General features: G+C 42.8%; 1 protein-coding gene across 1 annotated transcript; it reads left to right on the plus strand.

Moving 5' to 3' along the window:
* Positions 1-377: 377 nt before the first annotated feature.
* On the plus strand, positions 378-22,119 carry PTP4A2 (protein tyrosine phosphatase 4A2). Its single transcript, XM_056331602.1, has 6 exons — positions 378-653; positions 8,944-9,612; positions 11,221-11,313; positions 16,360-16,490; positions 18,375-18,449; positions 19,583-22,119. Exons 2-6 carry the CDS (start codon positions 9,517-9,519, stop codon positions 19,689-19,691), a joined length of 504 nt encoding a protein of 167 aa, XP_056187577.1. The 5' UTR covers positions 378-653; positions 8,944-9,516; the 3' UTR covers positions 19,692-22,119.
* Positions 22,120-23,656: the final 1,537 nt, after the last annotated feature.

Here is a 23,656-nt window from a genome sequence, read left to right on the forward strand (position 1 = left end):
GGCAGGGCGAGCCGCCCCCGGGTTCTTGGGCCGTATTTAGGAAGGGCCATACCAATGCCCAAGGGGGGAAAGAGGACTATACCAATGCTGCCTCCCTCGCGGGGGTGCGTGGGGATGTCGAAGGCCTGTTTCAACAGCGCCGGGATGGAGGAAGCCGTTCCCCGCAGCGCGGTGAGGACCCGGCTGCTCGCACGGCAAGCCGCGGCAATGCGGAGCGAGGCCGCCCCAACGCTTCTCACGCCGCGGTCGGCATACCCCCAGCACCCCCGCTGCTCTGCGGGTGGACACGCCCGGCGCGTTAAAGCGGAGCGGGGGGAGGGGGGGCGGACCGTACCAATGCCGGATGTGGGTGTGAGGCGGGCCGTGCCAATCAGCTGCAGGCGGGCCGTACCACGGGGCGCGGGCGGGGAGGGAGCGGCCTGTGGGCGAGGAGCCGTCTGGCGGCGCGCGGGCTCTCGGCTCTCTCCGCGCGGCCGGGCCGGACCGGGTCGAGCGCAGCCCCAGCCCCGTCACGGGCCCCGCCGCCGCCGGGCCGGGCCCGCCGCCGCCGCCGCGCCCCCTCCCGCTCCTTCCCGTTCCTTCCCGTCCCCCGGCCCGGTGTGTGGGAGGCGCCGGGCCCGCTCGGAAGAACGCCGACGCACTCAATGCCCAGGGTGAGGGGCCGCGGTAGGGAGGAGCAGGGGGGCTTCGGGTGAGGAGGGCCCGCGGGAGGCTGGAGCCCCCGCCCCGGGGCGGGCCCGGGCTCTGGAGGGGGGTACTGGCTTCGGGGCGGCCTGTGGCCCCCCCACCCCGCGGCGGCTTGGGAGGTTTTGAGGGGATCCCTCGGCCTGTGGGGCTGGTCTGGGGGGATCTCCCTGGCCTGGAGAGTCTCCTTCGGCCCTTTGGAGGGATCTTTCGTGCTCTGGGGGTCCCGCCTGGCCTGCGGGTCTGGTTTGGGGGGGTCCTTGTTGTCTTTGGTCTGGGGGGCTGATTCGCGGGGGGGGTGGGGTGGGTATTCCCTGGTCTGGGGGGGGTTCCTGACCTGTGGGGCTCGTTTGAGGAATCCTCCCTGGCCCTGGGGACTCACCTGGTCTGAGAAGCAAGCCTGGGGGCAGCTTGTGAGCCTGGGGGGTCCCTACTCTACTTTGGGGGTGGTTTTGGGGGGGATCCCCCCTGCCCGTGGAGTTGGACCCCTTGACCGGTAAGGCTGGTTTAGGATGGTAGCCCTTACCTGCAGGATTGGGCTGTTTTGTGGCGTGTCCCTTCTCCCTGCATGGCTGGTTTGAGGGGTCCTCCCCTCACCTGTGGGATGGGGGTGACTTACAGCTCCCACCCCCGGGGCTGTATGGCTGGTTTGTGTGAGTCCCGTCCCCCCCCAGCTGTGGGGCTGAGATGAGGGGACCCCAAAGGGATGGTTGAAGGGAGGGAGGTCTGGCTAGTACCTGGACTGGGGGGGTGCTGAAGTGGGGGGTCATTGCCTGTAGGGGTGCAACAGGGTAAGGGGACTGCAAAGGGGTTGGTGTGGGTCTCGCTTGTACCTGGTATGGGGGGCATTTGGGGGGGTCTGTTTGAGGAGAGAAGGTGTTACTTATTGTCGTGTGTATCTACGGATGTGGGAAAGAGTTTTGAGAAAAGACGGGAGGGTTGTTTTGTGGGAAGGGGGGGCCTGCCTTGTGTTAGGCCTGGGGGTCATTTGTAAAGGGTGAAGAATTTTTCTGGGGTCTGGGCTGGAAGATGGAGGGGGAAGGCTGGGAGCAGTGTTGGGAGGGGGATCTTCCTGGTGCTCGAGGGGGGCATGTGGAGCTGGAAAGGAAGGGTGACCAGGATGTGGTGGTTTTCCTGGGGTTTCAGTGGGGGCAGGGTTGTGAATGCTGAGGCCGGGTTGTGTAGATACAGGGCTGCCCTGTGGGATTTGGAGCTGCTGGGGCTGGAAGGGGAGAGCTGATGAAGTCTGGCCTGGCCAGGGCAGCGGCTAAAGGAAGTACTGATGGTGCTGAGTGACCTGCAGGAGGGCCTGGGAGAGGGAGTGGTGTGCTTACTGGGAACGGCTGTGGTTTGCTGCTTCGGGCATGCTTTAGTGGGTGAGGAACCCTGGTTATTGAGAGCGGGAGGTTGGGATTAGGAGCGCAGGCGAGGTTGCAGGTTGGGAGGTGTTACGGTATGGGGATGGTTGTAGAAGTGGCCTCCACTCAGTTGCCGTGATGGTTCCTTGGTGATTAGTCACAATGTGCTTTTTCTCTCGGGGCAGCTGTGTGCTTGTTGGTTTCAGCGTGAGGAGGAGTAAGGCAGAAAGTTGGCTTTTAAAGGCTACTGTATAAATGGAAACTCGCTTTAAACTCCCAAAATGAACCAGTTGGGTTCTGACTCAGAACTGCAGTTAGTATTTAAAGAAGAAAAAAGATAAAACCCACCAGTAGCAGCAGCCAGAAAACTCTATCTTCTTATGACTCAACGTGTAGAAATACTTATATTTAATGAACTCAACTGCAGGAAAGAAAAGATCAGAGTGAAGGTAGGAGTACGTATCTGCATGCATATTGGATTGGATGCACTGCTAGGAGCGTAGGCTGCCTTATATAGGGTCCAGTTGTGATGTTTTTACGTACATCTCTTATAAACATAGATGATTGACTTCAGGTTAATTACTCTAAATATCCACCATTCTCTTCCACACAGCAATACTCAGATGTTCTTCCTCTATCAGAGCAGAGCTGAACTGTGATCGAAGGCACTTTCCTTGCTCCTGGACTTTGCCCGGTGTGGAATGCCATGTTAGTTAACTGTTGTGAGGCCTGGGAGGGAGCGTGCTGATGTGTAGCCCTGGAGAGAGCCAGGTGATGCACGGATCGGAAAGGCTCGTTTCTGTCCTCACTTCAAGGATGATCCACAACTGAATACATAGCTCTTGAGATACTGTAGTGCAAGCAGATAATTTTTGTTAATGGTGTAGGTTGTGTATTTTGGAGGAGAAAACATGTTTTCAGTGATGTACTGAAGGAGCAGAGAGGAGCTCTGTGTTGACTGTTGTATTTGGATTAGTTTGACAGCTTCTTTGCCTGTTAAAGAGTTGGAAATTTAAACCAGCTCTGTTCAAACATTGAAAAATAGACCTAATGGGTTGAGAATCTGGGCTAGAAGTTACTCTTTGGCACATGTGGATTGCAGTGCTAGATCAGGCTGGCACCTATTTAGGCCAGTATCTGGCTGATGCGTGTCATAAGAGAGTATAAAATACCTTTATAGTGGCTGTTGCCTGGTACCACCTCAGGGCTCATTTTGCTTAATTGTGAAGGGGTAAAGAAGCCTTAAATCTCTTGATGCTTTTTTCAGTTGTAACACTTGAGATGCTGGGTTGCTGTCTCGATGCAGGTCACTGTTACGTGTACCTTTTTTTTTTTTTACCCCTTGTTTTTCTCTGTTGTGTACTGAAAAGTTAAATTCTCCTTGGTCTCTTACACTGAAAGTCTAGCTCTGCTTGAAATAATGGACTGTGGATTTTAACAATTGAGACTTTGTGGATGTGCAGTGAAATTTATCAGTAAGCTTCAGTTTCAGTTGTCAGACTGAATTTAACTGCCACAGGAGCATGGAAAAGGAGCCAACTCTCCACTAAGTCATTTTTCCGGCAGAGGTATATGGCAAATTCAAATAAACGAGATGAGTAAGATGCAAGTAATTCAACTCTGTAATTTCACAGAATAATATCCCTGTTGCTGTGTGATTTGAAATTGCTTTTAAGTCCTGCTTGACTTGTTAATGGTTTTTTGGTAGGTTTGGTAGGTTTTTTTGATACCTCATCTTAAAGTGTGAGAATATTTAGTCTGAGTTGTCAGGGGAGCTGATGATCTAGCAGGACTGTGTTTTTTAGAGACCCACAGTTGATCCAGCTTAGACAGCTCAGCATTCTGATTTTTAGGAATGAGTTGTTAGTGTCACGTACCGTGAACTGTTGTCTAAAGTAATTTTTTATTTTCCTTAAATATAATTGTGTGACTTAAACAGGATAATAGCTTAAGTTTCTTAGCAGGGCCTTTTGGTTTTGACTTCAAACACTTTTAGTTACTTTAAACTTTTTGGGCATGGTATGCAAATAACATTGAAATGTGTCTTCTGAAGGGTTTTTAAAAACTAAACGGTGGGTGGGGAAGGTGTTAAAAAAACTCCTGTGTCAGAACAGCATTTTTAACTACGAAGCAGGTTCTAGTTCACAGAAAAGATCTGAAGCATAAAGCCACGCATGCCTATCAGTTCTTTCTGAAAGAGCTAACATGGTGTCTAATCACTGCCTGCTGCCAAGCTCACCAGGACCATGATCTCTGTGTATCGGTGCCTGTGTCGGATATGGTGGTTTGACCTCACCCCAGATTCCGGGATGGCAGCTAAATTTCTTCTGTGCAGTACTCAATTCTGAGTTTTGCAGCAGGATTGTTCTCTTGCTGAGTAGCCTTGCATGGTATGTTTGGCAATTCTTACTGTTTCCTAATGTGTCACTTTTAAGTTGAGACTTCTTTCATCTGTGCTACTTTTTTTTTTTTTTTTTTTTTTTTTCTTCTTGCTAAGGCAGATCTCTATCTGTTGCTCTGGGTTTTACGGCCGAGGATGAAGGAGAGTGACTGGGTTAGTGCAAAAGGAAACGAATGAGTCACCCGCAGAACTTGTCAGCAGGCTGGGAGGGAGCTCCGTGGCGGGGGTGGATAGGGTGGAACAGTAAAATTTTTGACCTCACCCCTCTCTAGGCACGTGTCATTCTGAGCAAGCTTCCTTCAGAGAGTGTTCAAGAAATTTTTCCAAGAATGTTAGTTCCAGAGTTTCTTTTCTCTTTACACTAGGAGACTGTATTTTAGAAAAGATGGTTGCTTTGGTTCTTGCTAACATCTGTTTCCACTGTTTTAACACTCGTTTTGGAGGGCTTGGTGAATTCTTTCACTTGAAAAGCACCTTGTGCTCCAGATGAAATGGGACATTTTGATAGCGTATGGATAGAATGTGGGTCGTGCAATGGGGCTGTGCAGGAAAGGGAAGTGAAATGTGACTTACAGAGTGTCAGGAAAAGCCTGGCTGGACTGGACTGTCGTGTCTATCAGGATGGCAGTTTTTAGGGGATCGAGTTGCGAACCATCAGCATGCTGCAGTGCTGATTTCACGTGTGTAAATGCAAACTGCAAGAATGAGGTTTTATAGAAGAGGAAAAAGAGGGAAGTTCAGCAGCTCGTGACCTGACTTTATTAACCTCGAATGTGGATTCCCACTTACATGAACAAAATTAATTGTGATGGCTTGAAAATACTGACCTTCAAAATACTGAAGTATTCTTTTAATACTGACTGACAAATTAGCAGGCTTTGCTGTGCATCCTGTGCACTGGGTTATTTTGAAAGGTGATCCAAGTGACCTTTCCAAAGGTATCCATGTTTTGCAATCTCTGGAAGCTGCAGCTGTTGCAAGCTGTTTCGCTGTCTCAGTGTAGCTAAGGCAGCACTTTTACCAGTGTGTTTTGAAGGAGATGGTGGAACTAGGAATGATGATATTACTTGTTTTTCATTAGCTGTCTCCCTGAACTTGCATAGGCTCAATACAGAGGAGCGAGCGACTTGCCTTATTGAAGTATCTTAATTTGGGAGTTAATGCAACGACAGATGAGGCAGCTGCTAGAGATGAGTGTTGTAGGTGTGTTGGATTTTTGCTAGAGGTAATCTCAACTGAAGCTGCTGTCAAGTTACTAATTCATTTAGCTGTTCTCTCTTAATCACCCTGATTTATATATTCTAGTTAATACGACTGCCTCTTGCTTATGTTTTAAGCATATTCTTCCACGTTCACAGTATATCGAAAGACATTCTTCTCTTAATTGGCTTCATTAGGCTTTATCAAGCTCTCTTGGCATGTGTGGTTGTGTGAGCGCAAGAGGTAGGAAGCTGAGTGCCGTTAGTTATAACTTTAAATTAGTCCTGTCTGTAGGTGCAGAGACTGCCACAGCTCACTGAACTTGGTTGTATAGGTAGGCATCTTGATTGATGATTATTCCCGGCTAATTAAGTTGAACAACATCAGGAACTGACTCCCAAGCAGATCTAGTGCTTTTCAGATGCATGTGTGGTTATTGCTTGGTGCGTTTGTCCTGCTGTCTCTGCTTTTTTCCCCTCCTCTGGTTCCTGATGCAGCTATTGCACCTCATTCGTAGTGTTGACGTGTCGGAGACTTCTGCTCCCTTTCTGAGGCCAGCCGCATAAAATGTGTTGTAATGTTTGGTTTCTCTCCATGTGCTATCTCACTTTCTAAGTATAAAAAGTTGAAGGTTAATTGGCTGAAAACTTATTTCTTGTCTAAAGTTGTGCACAGAGCTGGTTATTATTTATTGTCAGCAGTTTGATAGCGCTCGGTTCTCTTGGGATTTTGAAGTGCAAATTTGGTTGCTAACATAGGGAGGAAGAAATTTGAAAGTATTTACTTGAGGAGATCAGAAGTTGTAGACAATAGGGTTTTTCCTGGGTTTCATTTTCTTAATTAGAAGTCTGATTTTTCCTTTTAAACTTCAGCTTAACAGCTAGCAGTTGAAAGTCATGGACGGAAGGGATATGTGTGTTAGTAACCAAAATTTTAAAAATAGGGTTGTGTGCAACGTAAACTTATTATCCTTCTGGAAATAATTTTTCAGACTTAAATACAGTGCTTTACATTTTTAATCACTCCTTAGCTAATAGCTAATTAAATGCTTCAGTAATATTCCTTTGGGAAAGGTAAGATGGTGTCATTCCTGTTCTGCAGAGGAGTTGAGCTACTGAAAGTGGCTTGGCCAAGGTCAGAGCAGGAGCAGCTGCAGATCTGAGAGTAGGACTTGAGTTGGTGACTTTTCCCTGCCATATTTAATTTACTGGAACATGTCATCTCCATGTGTCCTTTCCTAATGATTTGGTAAATGTTTTGTAAAAAAGACTTTTAAAATAATTGAATTGAAATTCCCTCTTTGATTTGCTTGAGGGAGGAGAAGTGTAACCATAATGACCTGATTTGATACAACTCAGAGTGCACATAGCACTGGATGAGGCTCTTCCAACCAAATTATTGGTGCTGAAAAGAAAAATGTTTAAAAGGATTTGTTTAAATATGACACAATAGCTCTTCCCCTCACGACAGTGTACTTTGTAAAGCTGTAAGCCTCTGATTCTCTGGATCCAAGTTTTGATCTCTTATGCCAAGATCTGTTGACCACTTTTTTATTTAAATGACCTAGTTAGGCCCTCAGAAGTTAGTTTTGAAACTGTTCCTGTAATGTAAGTCTGCAGATCACTCTCCAGGATGTCAGATGACTGGAGTGTGTGTTCAAATGGGGGAAAAACAGGCTAGTGTTTGCCTGAAAAAAGGCTTTCTTGCATAGAGTTTTACAGGTGTTGGACACATGTGGCTGCTGTAACTCTAGTCATTCTGTTCCTGGTACATGATAGCTGTAGCAGACTGTAATACATTTTAAAAAATCCTTTGCTTTGAGATTCTGTACTATGTACGAGAGAGTTATGACAAATGTGCAAGAATTGACAAGTGTAAGGACTTGAGTATGATGTGTTTAGATGGGACTCTTCCATCTGGGGTGAGACTTAATCCTGTAGTCATTACACTGATAAAATATTCCAGGTTTCATTTTTGAAATTTGTATTTCAGTCACTCAGAGTAAAAATTGCGCTAGGGTCGGGGGAGGTTATTGAAAACATCTTTGTTCTTGCCTCTGGCAACCTAATTAATGTATTTTTTTGGCATTGAAAGCTGTTCTTTAAGGAAATAATTGCTGTTCTTTGGGTGATTTTTGACTTCATGTCAGTGAAAAAGGTAATTTTATAGTACTTAATTTGACTATTTTACAGTGAGGATCTCATTAAAATGTTGAGCGCACCAGACATTTGGGGTGTGAACTTCCATGCATGTGTGTTTTTCACTAATTGTATTCACTTGAGTGTGCCATGCTGACCTTTCTGCTTGAGTTGCAGGTTTGTGACTTCTGGCTGCTAGTTTGGATTTTATTCAACTGATTTGAAACTTTTTCCTTAAAAAAAAAAGTGTTAGTAGCGATTCTTTGGCTTCACGCAGTTTAAATGCAGTGAAAAGCTGTGTTGCGTATTTAGTATTTCAGCCTTAAATGAGTTGAGCTAGTTTAGGTTAGCTCCATTTTCATTCCCCTAAAGTTTATAGTAGAATTACATCGTTCCATCTTTTATTGCTGTTGCTGAAACAACCGTATTTTGAATGCTGTGTGTTAAGGCTGGAAGCTGCTGCTGTCTTAGTGCCCTGGTCTGTAAATAGAGATAAGACAGAGGATAACTAAAAGCTATTACTGCTAAATGACCATTTGGTTGCTTTTGAAATGACTGATTTCTGGAGGCTATCGCCCTGCGACTGTTGGGAGTTTGGTGATACAACAGGGTTGGTGAAATTTATCTGCTGGTGAAAGCTTGGCTATATAGCCGTTCAGTTATACTCTTATTTCTGCTTGTACTGCCTATTTTGTTCAGAAAATAAAGCCATGCCAACAATATTTTGTACATATTTGAGCTTAAGCCAAACAGGTATGACTGTACCAACAGCCGTTTTCAAGCATGTCCTTAGCTTTGTGCTCTTTTCTTCTCTTCTAGGGCACCTGGGTGGGAGGGAGGGGCTGCAGTGAGCACAGAAAGGTTTCCTTGTTCTCCGTTCCGGTGCCTGGCTGCCAGGAGCAGCGTTTACCAGAAGTGCCTTGTCTCTGGGCTAGAGCATACTTTGTGCCAAAAGAATATTTGGCATTACAACAATCGGGAGTCCAGTGAAGGTTGATTTTTGTTTAAAAACCAAAACAAAACACCACCCCCCCCCCCCCCCCCCCCCCCCCCCCCCCCATATAGTCTTACCTAGTTTGAGTTTCTCTGGGAGTGTCAGTACTTGGTGTTTCTGAAAGTAGAAGCAACAAATCCTCTGACGTGATGTTTTTCTTCTCTTTAGGTGTTCTGTTGGAGTATACGTCGCACATTTATGGCGATTCTGAGTGTGAGGGCAGACTTCTGCCAGGCCCAGCACAGCATCCTGGCTGACAAGTGAGCTGAGTGCAGGGGGTTCTACGTGCCATAATTACTTTGCCTTGAAGACTCCAGACACAGCGAACACACTCAAATATATGGGATATCTTCTGCACATTGGAAGCATATTCCTTTTACTGACTCTAGCAAAATTAAGCATCAAGAAAACAAAGTGGAGAGAAAATCTGCCCTTACTTTTTTGCCTCACCAGTGCCTAAATGTAGAACAGGCTGCCTAGTCTTGTGTGTAGTCAGAATTTTTGGAGTCTGAAGGATACCACCTGCAGTAATTGAGGCTGAAGTTGAATTCAAACAGATTCTGAAGCAAACCTGCTTTTCTAGAAGCAAATTCTTTAAGGAACAAACACGTCAAAGCAAGCTCTGATCAATCCCAGGCATTTTAGTGGTCTTTTTAATGTTTTCTGCTGTGAAACGTTTCCAAGGTTATTGATTTTTTTTTTTAATTTTTTTTTGGCCCCTTACACATTTTGTTTGCCATTATGAACCGTCCAGCCCCCGTGGAAATTACTTATGAGAATATGCGTTTCTTGATCACTCACAACCCAACCAATGCAACCCTCAGCAAGTTCATAGAGGTAAGGCAGTCAAATAAAGTATCATCCTTCTTCCCCTGTATGCTCATAGTTTCTGTACGAGTACTGAACAGTCATTCTTCACACCTATTTCTCAATGCTTTGGCTATGTGTTACATGTTTCTTGAAACTTAAGGTATTTTATCTTTAATATATTGTTTACATTCTCTTGACAGTATGAGAAGAGAATCCACATTTTCCAAAGTCCTGCATTTCTTTAATTGCAAGAGGCTGGATGAGCTTCCATTTTAGAATATAAACACGCACCCGTGCTGTTCTTGTCCTGGTTTCTGAAGGACTGCTTGTTCTGTGATTCTAAACTATTTTTCATTAAGTAATGCAGTGCTTCTAATACATTGATCTATTGCTCATCTTTTGGCTTTTAAAGAAGTGGTTAACTGAGTTGTGACTGATTTCTGACCTTTCTTCTACCTTGGAGTAGGATTAAGTGCAGTGCTTAACGCATCCTGTCAACTAAACCATCAATTTTATCAAACAGCCCTACCAATCCCAGGATTGTCAGAGATTTTAGGTGTCAGAATTCATTTGTGAAAAATGACATCTGCCTGGGTCAAACTAGGGGAAATCTCAGTTATGATGGGCAGTGGATCACTCTGTTGCTGAAACACCAAGACCTTAAATACAGCAAAACCTTAATATTAAAGTGTTTTTTTTAAAAGTAACAGGTGGTATCATCAGAGAAGCGTAGTAGTACAGTGTATGTCTGCATTCTAGTTTGCTCCAAAACTGCTGTATCTTTGTGCATTTCTATCTAGAGGACTTTCATCTTGTGTATGCAGGTCCTTTTCATTCCAAAGAGATCCTGTCATCCCATACTGATGTCTGACTGGCTATTAACAGACTTCCATCACTTAGCAGTGTGCTCGTCACCATGAATCCACTCAGATATTAGTGGTTAATTCTGTCTGAAAGCCACATTCTTTTGGTCTTTATATATATATAAAAATAGAAATTATTTTCCCCATTATTGTGGATTGTCTTCTCTTTCAGGAGTCTTGGACTCTGGAATAGATGTTATTGCTAATTGTTAGAAGTTATAGTGATTCAGTCCAAACATGAGAGGAAATTCTGCTTGCTGTATGAACCTTCAAAGTCAACTGGAACAGCTTTTGTTTGATCTTCTGATTATTTATCTAGCACAACGTGCTACTTAATAGTGCATTACAAGGAAGCTAGAATATGGTGGTGTGTGTGTTCTCTTCCTCCCTGCCTCAAAATGTCAACACTGGCTGAAGCAAACAGTTCCAGGCTTTCTATTTAAAGAGAAGAGGAAGCTGCTTGGAGAATATAAGCCTATTTTAATTTTACTCTTATATATGCAATTTTTTTCCACCTTGACATTTCCCTAGAGAAGAAGAAATCAGAGGTGTTTCACATTGATTCTTGCCATTTGTAACCCTTGTCCTAATGCAGGCCACAAACCCCCTTTCTGTGTGGGCCCTTGCCCCTTCATTGTGTAGTCACCTTGGAGCTGTGCAATAGTCGCGACACCACTGACTCTGTGTAAAATGTTTAGTTTTGTAGCTGCTGAGAAAGTTCTTTAATTCTTCCCACTGTTGGTGTGCTCACATGTTTTCCTTTCTTTCAAAGGAGCTGAAGAAGTACGGAGTGACAACCTTGGTGCGAGTTTGCGATGCTACTTATGATCAAGCTCCTATCGAAAAAGAAGGAATCCAGGTTCTAGTGAGTTGCCTTTAAAACTGTCTAAAAACCAAAAATGACATGTCTAGAAGTAGTGGGGTTGGCCTTCATGCTTTGGGTGACAGTTTATGACTGTGTCAGCTTGGCCAAAAGAATGTGATCCCCAGCATTGGCTAAAGCCGCTTTTGAGAAACTCCCTGTACTTCTATGAAAGATACTTGCTGATTCATTACTATTGCCTGAGCGCTTTAGTTGGAATAGAATTGTCTGTTCCTGGATTCCTGGATTTGTTGAGATCCTTTGATTGCCTTTTAGTGCCTAGTTCAATACTACTCCAGTATTCAGCCTTACGGTTCACGCATCTCGGTTTGGTCCTTTTCTCTCAAGAACAGCACTTCTTGGCTTTATTGTTGACCTTCTCAGGATGCAGATAAAACTCCCTTCTCTCACTCTTTCAAAAAGTGCCACCTCTTGAGACTCTAGCTGACATGTTGATAGAGGCGTCCATGGAGTGGCTGTAGCAGGGTATTGATCGATAGCCTCATCACTGCCTACCTCTAAATGGAGCCTGGCTGCTGGTGGCTTCCCTGTTCAGCAGGTGGAATTTCTTTAACTGCTACTCATAGTTAACATTATGCAACGGCTGTCTGACTGCATCGTCTAGTATTGCTTGGTGTTTTAGTGGAGGTTTTTTTAATAGGTGTGTGCTCATACTAAGCTTGCAGGCAGTATTTTTCCAGGCAATACTTCTAAATTATTATAGTGTGTCAGATATAATCAGTTTATTTTACTGGAGTGAGTAATACTCCGTTGTGAGGCCAGAAATTGCATCTTACCTTCTTGTTGCAGGTAGTCAGTCTTCTATTGCCTCTTGATTTTTATGGCTCAGTCAGAGGAAAACTTCTGCAGTTTTCCATTAGGAGAAAAAACTTGTATCCTGGCATATCTGTGAAAACTCCACGTACAGGTCAGTCAGGTTTCTTGGCTTCTGGCCCTAGTAAGCATTTACTCCAGTTCCAGGCAGCCACGTGTGCCTCAGTGTTGTTGGAAAAAGGAGTTACAGGGCTACCAGTGCTCCTAGGGCTGTGCTGTGGAATAGCATTTTGTTCAATCTAGAGCTGTCTTGGGCTTGGACATCACAGTGCTTCCACTGCGAAACCTCTAGTTGTGATACTCCTAAGGCTGCCAGAGACTGGAAGGATTAAACTTCTGGTGTAGAAGCCCTCAGAGCCCTGGCTTAAGCCGGGGCTTAAGAGTATTTCTGTGTTCCTGTGCCAAAGCAGAGATCAGAGTTCTTCCTAGAAGATTTAGGAGAGTTTTGTAGGTGTCCAGCTCTGCCAGGGTGGCTGCCTGGTGAGGCTGGCTGACCTTGGCTCCCGCAGCCATGAGCGAAATCCACCTTCCCCCTGCCCATGGCCGGGGCCCCCAGGGCAGCTGCAGGAGCTGTGAAGTTCTCTGTGCTCTGGAGCCTGCGCTTCTGAAATAGTTTGGGGATTTTGGTTCTCAAGAAGTTCTAAGAAGTTAGTGTTGGCCTGGTTTGAACTGAAAGCAGTTTTTTTGAGGAAGCTTTTCTGAAAACTGGAAATGGTGTTTCTGCCAGCTTTGCTGAGCACTGTTCTGTTGGAGAGCCTTTCACTTTGAGTAACACATGCGAGAGAGCCTTGTGTCTGTACACATTTGCCTCAGCTAACAAGCCTCTCCGCATTTGGTATGTACCAGCTCTTAGTATTCCACTGCTGCTGCAGAAAAAAACCAGGAGGGAGCATAAATCCACCAGGCATCTGTTAAGGGTAACAGAAAGCAGGAGGTGACAGGGAAGGCTTGCTGCTAATGTTATCACTGATCCTGATGATCCCAGTCATGAGGTTGTCTTAGTAATTTACTATATTGCAATAGTGTTTTGCTATTTGAGATAAGCTTAACCAGTTACCGACACGACCACCTCCTGTATAGCTTTTCCTTCTATGAATGCGTGTTTTTTCAAAGCAGAGTCCTGTTGCTGTTCAGAAATGGTATTGAATTACCAGCTGGCTGAGAAAATAACGCGTCACTATTTCAAGCTAATATTTGCTTGCAAAAATAACATTAAGATTAAAAACACAGCCTGAGAGAGATTAGTGTCTATTTAAAAGCTGTTGAGGTCAAAAGCTTAGTGAAACCCCTGAAAATGAGAGCACTTCAGCAAAGCCTGCTCTCATGCTGTGATACAGGATCATGTACTGGCAAGATGGGTAGAATGTGGCAGCTACAGAGTTGCTTTGGCAGATGGCATAGTGAGAAAGCAGAGAATTAGATGTTCTGTGTTTGAAGTAGTACTATTGCATGCGCATGTTTATCAACAGAGATTAAATCCAGGAGACAGGAGGTGGGGACAGATTTAGTTTCTGTGGGCTTCTGCAGTTCTTGCAGTTATGTTCATGTGTAAGGTATTGTAACACAGAAATGTTCCATCAGAAAAACTGGTAGGGGTTTTTTTCTGGAAGTTTTTTTGCACTGGCTGGCAACCAAGGAGGCTGCGGTAGTTTTGTTCATCTTTAGGATCTAAGATGTGTTTCATTGTTCTCCTTCTGTCAGTCCTTCGTTTACTGTTCATCCCTGGATCAGACTTTCTTTACGCTCTGTGCCCTCCAGAGTGGCCACCCCCTGAATGCTTAGCAAGCTGTTGGGATTTGCCTGTGTTAGAGATGTCACTTCATTGTCACCTGGTATTTACTGTAGCACTGTGGGTTTTGGTGTTGAAGGTGGGAAGATTCTGTGCTTGTGGCTGCGATCTCATCCTGCACAGATGCAGGCAGTGCTGGGAGCGTTTTGCTGCTGTAATTCAGTGTGAGTTGCCCATGGGTTTTGAAGAAAGGGTTCTTTGTCACCTTAGAGTCCTGTTACTGCTTCTTGGTCATCTCAGTTCTGCATTGCCAATGCTGCAGTCAGACAAACCCAGAGCTGTTCTGCTGAGCAAGGCTACTCCAGACAAAGGGTAAATAAGAATAACCCTTTCATGCCTGTCACCCTTCCCAGCTACTGCAGGGTGGCACAAAAGAGCTGTATTTTCTGTTTGTGCAATTTCAGTGCACCATCCTGGTTATTAATGACTGTTTTGCCTGTGGAGCTTAGCAATTTGTTTTCTGTCCTGTCTGACAGGAATTCAGAGGTGATGCTGGCAGAACTCAGGAAAAAAAAAAATACAAACCTGCTGTAATTACTCCTCTAGTCCCAGAATTATTCTTGTTCCTTATTCTGGGCAGTGCCCTGTGCAGCAATGTTTTATCAGTGCTAATTTAACGTCAGTGGTGCACCATTCCCCAGAAGGTGATGCTTTGTGGGGAAATGATGATTGTGATTAATTTAGGCCAGCACAAGAGTTGTGTGGACATGATGGTTAACATGTAAGCTAAAGCAGTGTAGTAAGCTCATGTACTTGATCTGAAGGAAAGGATTTAATCTAAAACTAGGACACAGAACTGACATGTAAATCCTGTTCTTTGCAAGGCAGTTTCAAAAGAAAGCATCTTGGAATGGGTAATGCCTCTGCTCTTGGCAGCCTATACATCTCTTCCTGGGATGGCGGATGACACTAGGCCTAAAATAATACAGCTTGCAGTGTGTGATTGAGTGGAAAATCTCGTAAAAGCCTTTTATTAGAAAGAACAAGTTTTACTTTATGATCTTGTTTCTATAGCCTTTTATTTTGCTGCATTGTCCCAGATTTTTTTAATTTCCCATTTGCTTGAAAAAAAAGTTCTCTGTACTCTTCAGACTTTGCCTATCTTTCTGAATTAATTACATGTAAAGTTATTTCAGTAACTTAAAGCTTTTTGGTTTTCTAGTTCTGAGACACAGATTTCTACTTTGCAGCTTTTTTAAGTGCCAGTATAAAGATGCTCTTCGGCTGAGGTCTGTGCTAAGCAGTGCTTGCTCTTCAGGAAGTATTAGGGTAGCAATAAGTGCATTCAAAACTAAAAATCTGACCTTTTTTTTTTTTTTTACTTTTGCTTGTGCTTGTTCAGAGTTTCTGTGTGCTTCTTTCATATGACTTCATGTTAACCTGTTCTCTAGATAATACATGAAAGTCTCGTTTCTAGCCAATGAGGGAAGAAGAGAGCTCCTTTCAAAGCAATTTCCCTACTGTTTGGAGAGGTTCTTGAATAATATGAAGCTCTTGCTATGAGCCTCTCTTGAAAAATGCCAGTTGTCTAATTAAAAGTGCTAAATAACTACTAAGTATTACGTTTTCCGTTGCAGCTAAGAGTGCTTTTCTACAGCACTCCCTGTGTCTGAGAAGGTTATAAAGCATGTGATGATGTGCTGGGTCCTGAAATGTAGGACATGGAGTACTCCACTTAGCACATGTTCCAGGAGAGAGCTGTGACCTCGGGAAAATGGGAAGCTTCTGACATATAATTTTGATTGATGGCCATTTGATGATATTAAATGTGGCTTCAGTAGTTTAAATGCTGGATACTCACTTTAATAGGCAGAAATGTGAAACGCTGCTTAGCTGTTGACTTTGCATTTGTTGAAGCACTCTTTTTGCTTGTTTTGTTGGGTTTTTTTGTCTTGAAAATACCCGGGTAGTTTTAACTGTCTTGCTTATTGGATTCATGGCAAGCTGATCCATTTGAGTTGTTATGAAATACCTTCGCCTCTGATCCCCTTGAATTGTTATGAAGTACCTTCTTTGTGCAGTCTGAAGTACAAATAGCATTTTCAAAAGTTGACACAACCATAGGCGAAAGTCTACAGAGTTCTCATCTTTCAAATGTTTATTTGAAATGTCTATTGATTTTTACATATTTTTAATAAGAGATTTCAAAGGCAGCTATTTTTCTAAGAATTCTATACTACAAAGGACTTAGTGCAGAATTTTATTGCAATGTTATTGAAAAGTGCAATTAAATGGTTGTTAAATGTTGTGTTGCATTATGATATTGATCTGCAAACTTCCGCACAACCAGAAAAATACTCATGGAACTGTTCGTGTAATATATACTTCTTGCTAAATGCAATATTTTCCTTCTCGCAATCATTGTTACCTCGCTGTTGATTATAGATTGAAATCCATACAGCTAATGCAGTTTTCTTACTTCAAAGGACTGGCCATTTGATGATGGAGCACCACCCCCGAATCAGATAGTTGATGACTGGCTAAACCTGTTGAAAACCAAATTTCGTGAAGAGCCTGGATGCTGTGTCGCTGTTCACTGTGTTGCAGGGTTGGGAAGGTTAGTATTCAGTTAGTTTATTTGTTTGGGAGGTACGTCATGGAAGGTGTTAAGTAAATGCCAATTTCTCTGTTTTCTCCCAAATAATGCTTTAAAGTAGCAGCATCAAGTTTGTGTCCTTAAAGCAAGAGAGACTTATTGCAGCTTAAAAATAAGTAATTTCATAACGCCGATCAAGGATGAGAGGAAAAACTTGGAGAGATTGTTGAGAATACTTCTGTCAGTCATGAGCAACAGGAGCAGTTAGAAATGCTATTAATTTGAAAGTATGTGTCTTTCTGCTAAAACAACATCATCTCTTGTGCTTCTTGACAAATGTGCTATACATCTATAGAACAATTGTTGTGTTTTTTTTAATTCCCTCCTGTTTGCAACTGATATACTATTAAGCATGTGGTAATAAAAAAAAGCATTTAGAAAAACTGGTTCAATTACTTTCTTACTCTGAAGTGGCTTTGCTTTAGTTTCAAGAAGTTAGGCTTGTATTTCTTGCTCACATGCAGACATGTTTCTTTCCTCACCACTCAAAATAAAACTTCCTTCTTTGGGAAGAACTTCCTTTCAAGATGAAATTTATATATATATATATATAGACTGATTCAGAAAAGCTAAATGCTACATTTGTGTTCTCAAATGTAATCTCAGAGTGTTGTGTTTATCCTGTGAGCTAGGAGGAAATGGAGCTTAAATGTTAGTATTCTTACAGTAACCATGGGACTGTTAATATTTAAGGATATGAATGCATGGGCAAGAAAGGTGGCTTAAAGAAGTCAAGTATGTGCAGGGCTGGAGCGTGTCTAGTTCTTAAATTTCCACCTGTAGAGAAGATGATGGGGGAGATAGAGGTAGGGGGAGAAATGGCCAATATTTAAAGACAGAAGAGACAACCCCCCAGGCAATTAACATTTGTTTATCCATTTCTGCTCTATTTTTATCTGAGGAGCATCATTAAGAAGGTGGCCATGTGTAACTCAAGTGATTTTTTTTCAGCTCCTGTTTCTTGCATAATATCAGGCTTCAATCTGGAAAACTGTCCACTTGTAGTAGGGAATTGAACTTCAACTATAGTAAAAAGTGCTTTTTTTAATGTTATGTTGAAGTGGCTTTTGAAGTTTTGAATTGTTTCCTTTGGAAAGTGACTAATTCTGTTTATGCAGGTGCGGCATGGCAGCGATAGTGACAGTTGTTTCTCCTGAACTATGTTTTTGTTTAGCCAGGAGTGTAAGTTTTCCAATTGCTAGCACCTGTTTAATCCTTCACTACTCTGCTGTCAGAGGTGCCTGTTGCAACTGTGTGTTTAGTGGGGTGAACATCGATCCAGGAGAAAGTCATTGTGTGCTGTGATTTCTGCTTGTTTGAAAAGCCAGCTCTTTACACTTAAGAGATTTCCAAAATGTAGACCCCAAAATAGACAGTTTTACTCTGTCCCTGGAACGCCCAGTTCCATGTACAGCATATACGTTAAAAAAAACCCACCCAAACTATGTAAGTCATCTGTTCAGTGCTTCATAATCTGTCTCACGTACTGCTAAATCTACAGTGTCGTAAGAAGCAAAATGCATGCGAGAGGTATTACACACTTGTTTTAGCAAAGTGGAAAATTAGGTTATCGTGAAATGAGAAAGCGTAAAAATCTAGAATTATTGTTTCATGCCCTAAACACTAAGGAGCTATTGAGTTTTATTTGTGTGTGTGTGTGCTGGAAGCAGAGCTGTCTGCTAAAAGAAATTTTACATTAGGTACTCAGCAGGCAAATGTCTTTCTGTAGATGATACTTAAAGAGAAAATACTTACGCTATCTGTTTATAGATTAATCAGATGTATTTTGAGAGGTTCAATATATTGTTTCTCTAGATCTTCCTTAAATATTGATTTCTCCTTTAGGGCTCCTGTACTGGTTGCACTTGCTCTCATTGAATGTGGAATGAAGTATGAAGATGCAGTTCAGTTTATAAGGCAGTAAGTTAAACTTCCCCATTCTCAAGAAATCTTTACACTGTATTTGAACAGCATGCATCTTCGGCAGAGTTTGTTGGATTTCTGACTTCTTTTCTAACAGCTGTATCCTGACAATAACGGGCATGACTTTGACTTTTAATTTAATTTAATTTAATTTAATGCTGAGGCTTGTGCCCTTTCCAGTGTTTAGAGATGAGGATTAAAAGGTGATTTCTCTCCTTTTTGTTAAAAAATCAGGGCTTATATATTAAGCCATTGACCTAATATGCAAAGATTTTGAACTTGGGAGTAAAAAAATCTCTAGGCCAGGGCTGTAAAAGTCATGGATGAATTGAATGTGGACTAATTGCTCTTAATTAAAAATAAAAAATAGAAAGTTTCTAGTGAGGTTGTGCCAGCAAGTAGGTGAGCACCAGCATTCCTGCAGGTGTTGTGGGTGAGAGTGTTATCCACCCAGGAAATGTCAGCAACCACCCTGTCTGGAAAATAACAAAACTGGTGAAGGATGAGACTGCAGAGCTCTGTTGGTTTAGTGATAACATCAGATCTTGAAATGAAGCCCAGCAGGTAAGATTTATGTTGAATGAGTTCTGCCAAAAGAGCAATTCATCCCCTTATGGATTCCCAGGGTCTTCAGTTATCTTTGTGAACTGTATTGCTGTCAACAGATTTTTCTGAATTTTTCCTTTCTTAAATTCAGTTTTTCTCTTCCTGGGTACGGAACCTTTTATACTGGGAAAGTCTTTTTAGAGAACCCCTTACATATTTTTAACTAAATGTCATGATCTGTCTTAGCTAATACAGTAAGTAACATAGGCATCTGCAAGGACAGGGTGACCTTGATGTTGGTCGGTAACTACTGCTGGCGATGGACAGAAACTCTCCCAATCCAAGAAAATATGCTGAAAGCTGCTAACTGGATTTTGATTTTAGTATCAGCATGTAGGTGATGAACTGCTAATGCTGGCCTGGTTTTTCCTTCCTCAGAGTGTCAATGGATCAGAACCAAACCAAAATGCTGTTTTGTAGATCCAGAAAAGCTTTGAAATGAGGACTAAGCTGCCTCAGAATGTATATGGTGATTGAAGCAGTACTTTTTCCATTGATATTAGCCTTCATTCTCTTTGTTTTAGGAAAAGGAGGGGAGCTTTCAATTCCAAACAGCTGCTTTACCTTGAGAAATACCGACCTAAGATGCGATTACGCTTCAAAGATGCCAACGGTCACTGCTGTGTTCAATAAAAAAAAAAAAAAAATCTCAAACGAAGGCAGAAGTTAGCTTGGCTGTTTTCTGGACTCTTGGCACCTGGAAATGTGAATCTGGAATCAAACTACGTCATCAAATTAGTGGTGGAGTCAGTGCTCCTCAACCTCTGTCCTAATGGTGGTGATGATTGAAAAAAATAAAAAAATAAAAAAAAAATTGAGAAACATTTCAGTGAAGGATTGTTTTCTCCTTAAGCTGCAGTTTGAACATCTGCAAGGAGAAAATCAGTTTCTGAACCTTCTGTATTTTTAACTTTTTAAGAAAAGAAATAAAGTAAATTTTATGTCTAAGGAAAACCAGCAGAGCACTGGCTTGTGCAAAACCTATTTTCTTGATTTGAGGAAAGTACCCCACAGTTAGGGCCTGATACATTAATTCCTATGGGACTCTTTTAAATGGAGTTGCCTTTTTTTTTTTTTCTTCCTTCTTTTTTTTAAACCTTGCTGAGACCTGGCAGAGGGACATAAGGAGGAGCCTTTGTTGCTGTATGGGAGCAGTCTGACAGCCTTAAGCCCAGCCTGGGCACAGTCTAGAGATTTGGTGATGTCTGTGTTGTATGTCTATGTGGTGTTCAGACTCTGCAAGTGTGGAAAAAACTTCCTGCTGGGCTTTAACAGAAAACTCACTGCCTAATATCTTCGGTGAATCTGCTAAAGGCCTTTTCCGGTTGGTAGGAGATGGTGCTTTTAACTGTGTGAGTGCGTGCGTGTATGCACATGTGTGTGATTTTGTGTGTGTGTGAGTCTTATTTTTCCAAAGAATTTGGCTGAAATGTTAATTGTCTTTCTGTTGCTAGATAGAAAATCTGTCCCGGCAGAAGACTGATGTTCAAAAGTGTCCTAGGTGAGCAAGGGGCAATTCAGACAAGGACTTTAATTTATCTGTCATAAGGAAGAAGAAAAGGCTTTTTGCTGCTGTCCAGATTGTCTGCCTTGCCGAACACAGTCAATCAGGATTTGGGCGGGGGGAGGGTCTCATTTGTATCATATAGGAGGTAAAGATGGTACACACACAGAAATGCGGTCCATGAATAAATGTCTAGTGTGGGTATTTTCCCAGACTAGCCCTCATGTACAGTTCAGTTTAACCACTGATTGCCTTGTTATTTTTTTATTCGGCTTTTTTTGGAGGGAGAATCTCTAGTTACACACCAACATGCCTACCGTGTATTCACCATTGGCAGACCGTAAATATGCTGGTTTTTGGAGTGTGCACTTGCACCACGTTCTCTCTGAAGGGCCATTGGTGTTGTCTGTGAATTAATAAAGTCATTTTTACAGCCTCTAATAAGCAGTTTCAGCCAGGCTACTTCTACCAAACACCCGTTAACTTAGTGCCCTGCCCCAGTAGTGACCTCGTGCTTTCAACTTGACGTTATGTCTGTAATATTCAGCCACTGAAGGCTTTGAATACAGGTTTAGGGTCATACTCTCCTGTGATCTTTTGCTGTGGAGCACCAAAGGCTTTTGTTGGTCCGTGCCTGTAGGAGGTGTGGACTGGTACCCATCTTTTACCGATACCTCAGCTGCTGGCGATGGGAACTGCCTTCACAGGATTTCTTCCTGTTCCAGACTTCTGCTTTTAGTCTGCCGCTTAACTGCGCAAACACTTTCAGAACACAGGTAATGGGCTTTTAGTATTCGATTCCTGGAAGGGATTTATAAATATAAGCAAAAAATAATTGTACTTGTTGAGCCCCTCACTTTACAGATACGCCAGCAGACCCGTTTGAGGTCCGTGGCTAGAAAACGCGGCGCTCCACAAAACTCGGTCTGTACCCTGACTCAAACTGTATTATTGTACTGAGTTCCTTCCTCCCTTTAAGATGTGTAACGTTTCTGATTTCTTTAATAGATAAAGGAGACGTGAAAGTGTTTGTGATGTCAATGCCTACATTAGGGAAATAACGTATCTGGTAATGTTTGAGTCCATGTGGAAGGTAGATGATGCTGCAATTACCTAATTCTGGCCTTTACCTTCCCCTTGCAAACTAGAAGCCTAATGTTTTAACTGTTTCTGCAAATTAAAATGGATGTTCTTTGTAAAATTAAATACTGGTAGTTAAAGCTGATTTGACAAATGGTGGAAGTCAGATTGGAGGGGAAGTTGTTAAGCTGGATTAAAAACCAAACCCCAAGCCCTTCTGAAGAACAATAAAAAAAAATGTACATGCTATATGTATAACTTTGCATTCTTCCCCCTACTTTTACTCTGATTTATAATGTACTAATTATCATATACTATGACTCTGCAGCCTTAATTGAGGAAAAAGAGTGAAAAGTGCAGACTGTCATATGGTGTGGACACAGACGGGGGGAGTGTAATGGTGACCGATGTCCAGTAGGCACAATACTTGGTTCAGCACTTGAACGTAGTGCAATAAAGTTCTTGCAGTAAAATGTCTTCCCTCTGGCTCTTGATGAATTTATTGCAGCTCATTAATGTTAAATGCTCTTTCATCTGATTTGTAAAGGCCTTCGGACAAGTTTGTCCGTGCCCCTTGTATTACTGATCACCGTTGGGTACTCCATGGCTTGGATTTGCTGGTGGGAAAGGCTGTTCTCCCTTTGAGAAGAGGGAATAGTGCTGGAGACAGGAACAGTTCTCTTCCTTTCAAATTACCTGATTTAAAAGAGGTAAACTTACCTTTAAACTAACAAAACAACACCCCCCAGGCCAAATGACAGCTCTGAACTTTCCCAAGAGCTGTCAAAGATCTGTTGCAAAATGCTGTTGTGCCCTGAACAAGACTAGACACCATGCCACCTGGCAGAGCTTGAATGGGGTTATTGTTTTGGGGTAACAATGTGTGAGATTCTAGAGTCCTGGATCCCAGTCAGTTCCCCTTCCTCGGAAGTGGAATGCCACTGTGTTGATCTGTGTAATTTATTTAAATAATACTAAGGTGCTGTCTTCTGGGCTTCACAGATAACAATCCAATCAGCTTTGCTTTGCTGCCATCAAAGAAATATATTACTTGCAAATCTGTATCGTGTTTCTAATATTTATCAGATTTTCCCACTAGTGTACTAGAACAAATTTTTAGTCCCTGTTGGCAATGAGATAATAAACCACTTTGACTGTGAGACTGGCAGAAGTAACTGTGAAGTTCCATCTCCTGTTTGTATAGGGTTTTGGTTTATGTTTTTTGACACCAAACTCTTGCTTTGCTTGTTTCTCAAAGTTTCTTTTTGGTTGCCACACACGTAAGTGAAATGTCTTGCTAATCAAAGGCTACTCAGTATGAAAAATACCACGTACTTAATTGGAGCTGAGAGATTCCTGTATGAAGTGAGTTATTTCTCTTGTTAATTTATGTTTTCGCTGACATCTAGGTGGCTTCGGATACCGATGCTTTGAACTGGAGACAATACTTAATCACATGCATATTTCTGTCACTTAAGATGCTACTTTTGGAGCAATCAAAAATCGTAAGCGGAGTGGAGTGACTCTGCATGGGGAAAGAAACTGCAGGAATCATGGTTGGCACTTCTATAACAGCGTATGTTAACTGGAAAATTATAAATGGTTTAACTTAGTCTTAACACTTGCAGATAACTTCCTGCGAGGATTTTTAAGGACACGTTTCTTGAGGGAGGGGAAGAATAGCTTCTTGTCAGTAAAGAGATCTTGAAGTAAAATGTGAAGGTTACTATCAAACTTGTTGTCTCTCTAGCTTTGTGTAGTGTCACCGCTCTAGGCTGCGATGTTCACGTGTGTGCTAAAGATGCCAGAGCCTTGGCTCTGCGTTGTGATGTTCTGGAGCCTACATACTCGGGCTAAGGCACTTGGAGCACCCAGTTATTTGCGGCTGAGCTCTACAGTAAGTTACTAAGCTCTGGTAAACGGATTACCGTATTCATCTGTAGATCCTAGAGGCTGGCTTGGCTGAATTTGTGGATGTATAAAGTTGGGGGTATGAGGCAGTCCCTAGACACTT

The sequence above is a fragment of the Falco biarmicus genome, chromosome 3, assembly GCF_023638135.1.
Source record: "Falco biarmicus isolate bFalBia1 chromosome 3, bFalBia1.pri, whole genome shotgun sequence".
NCBI lineage: Eukaryota > Metazoa > Chordata > Aves > Falconiformes > Falconidae > Falco > Falco biarmicus.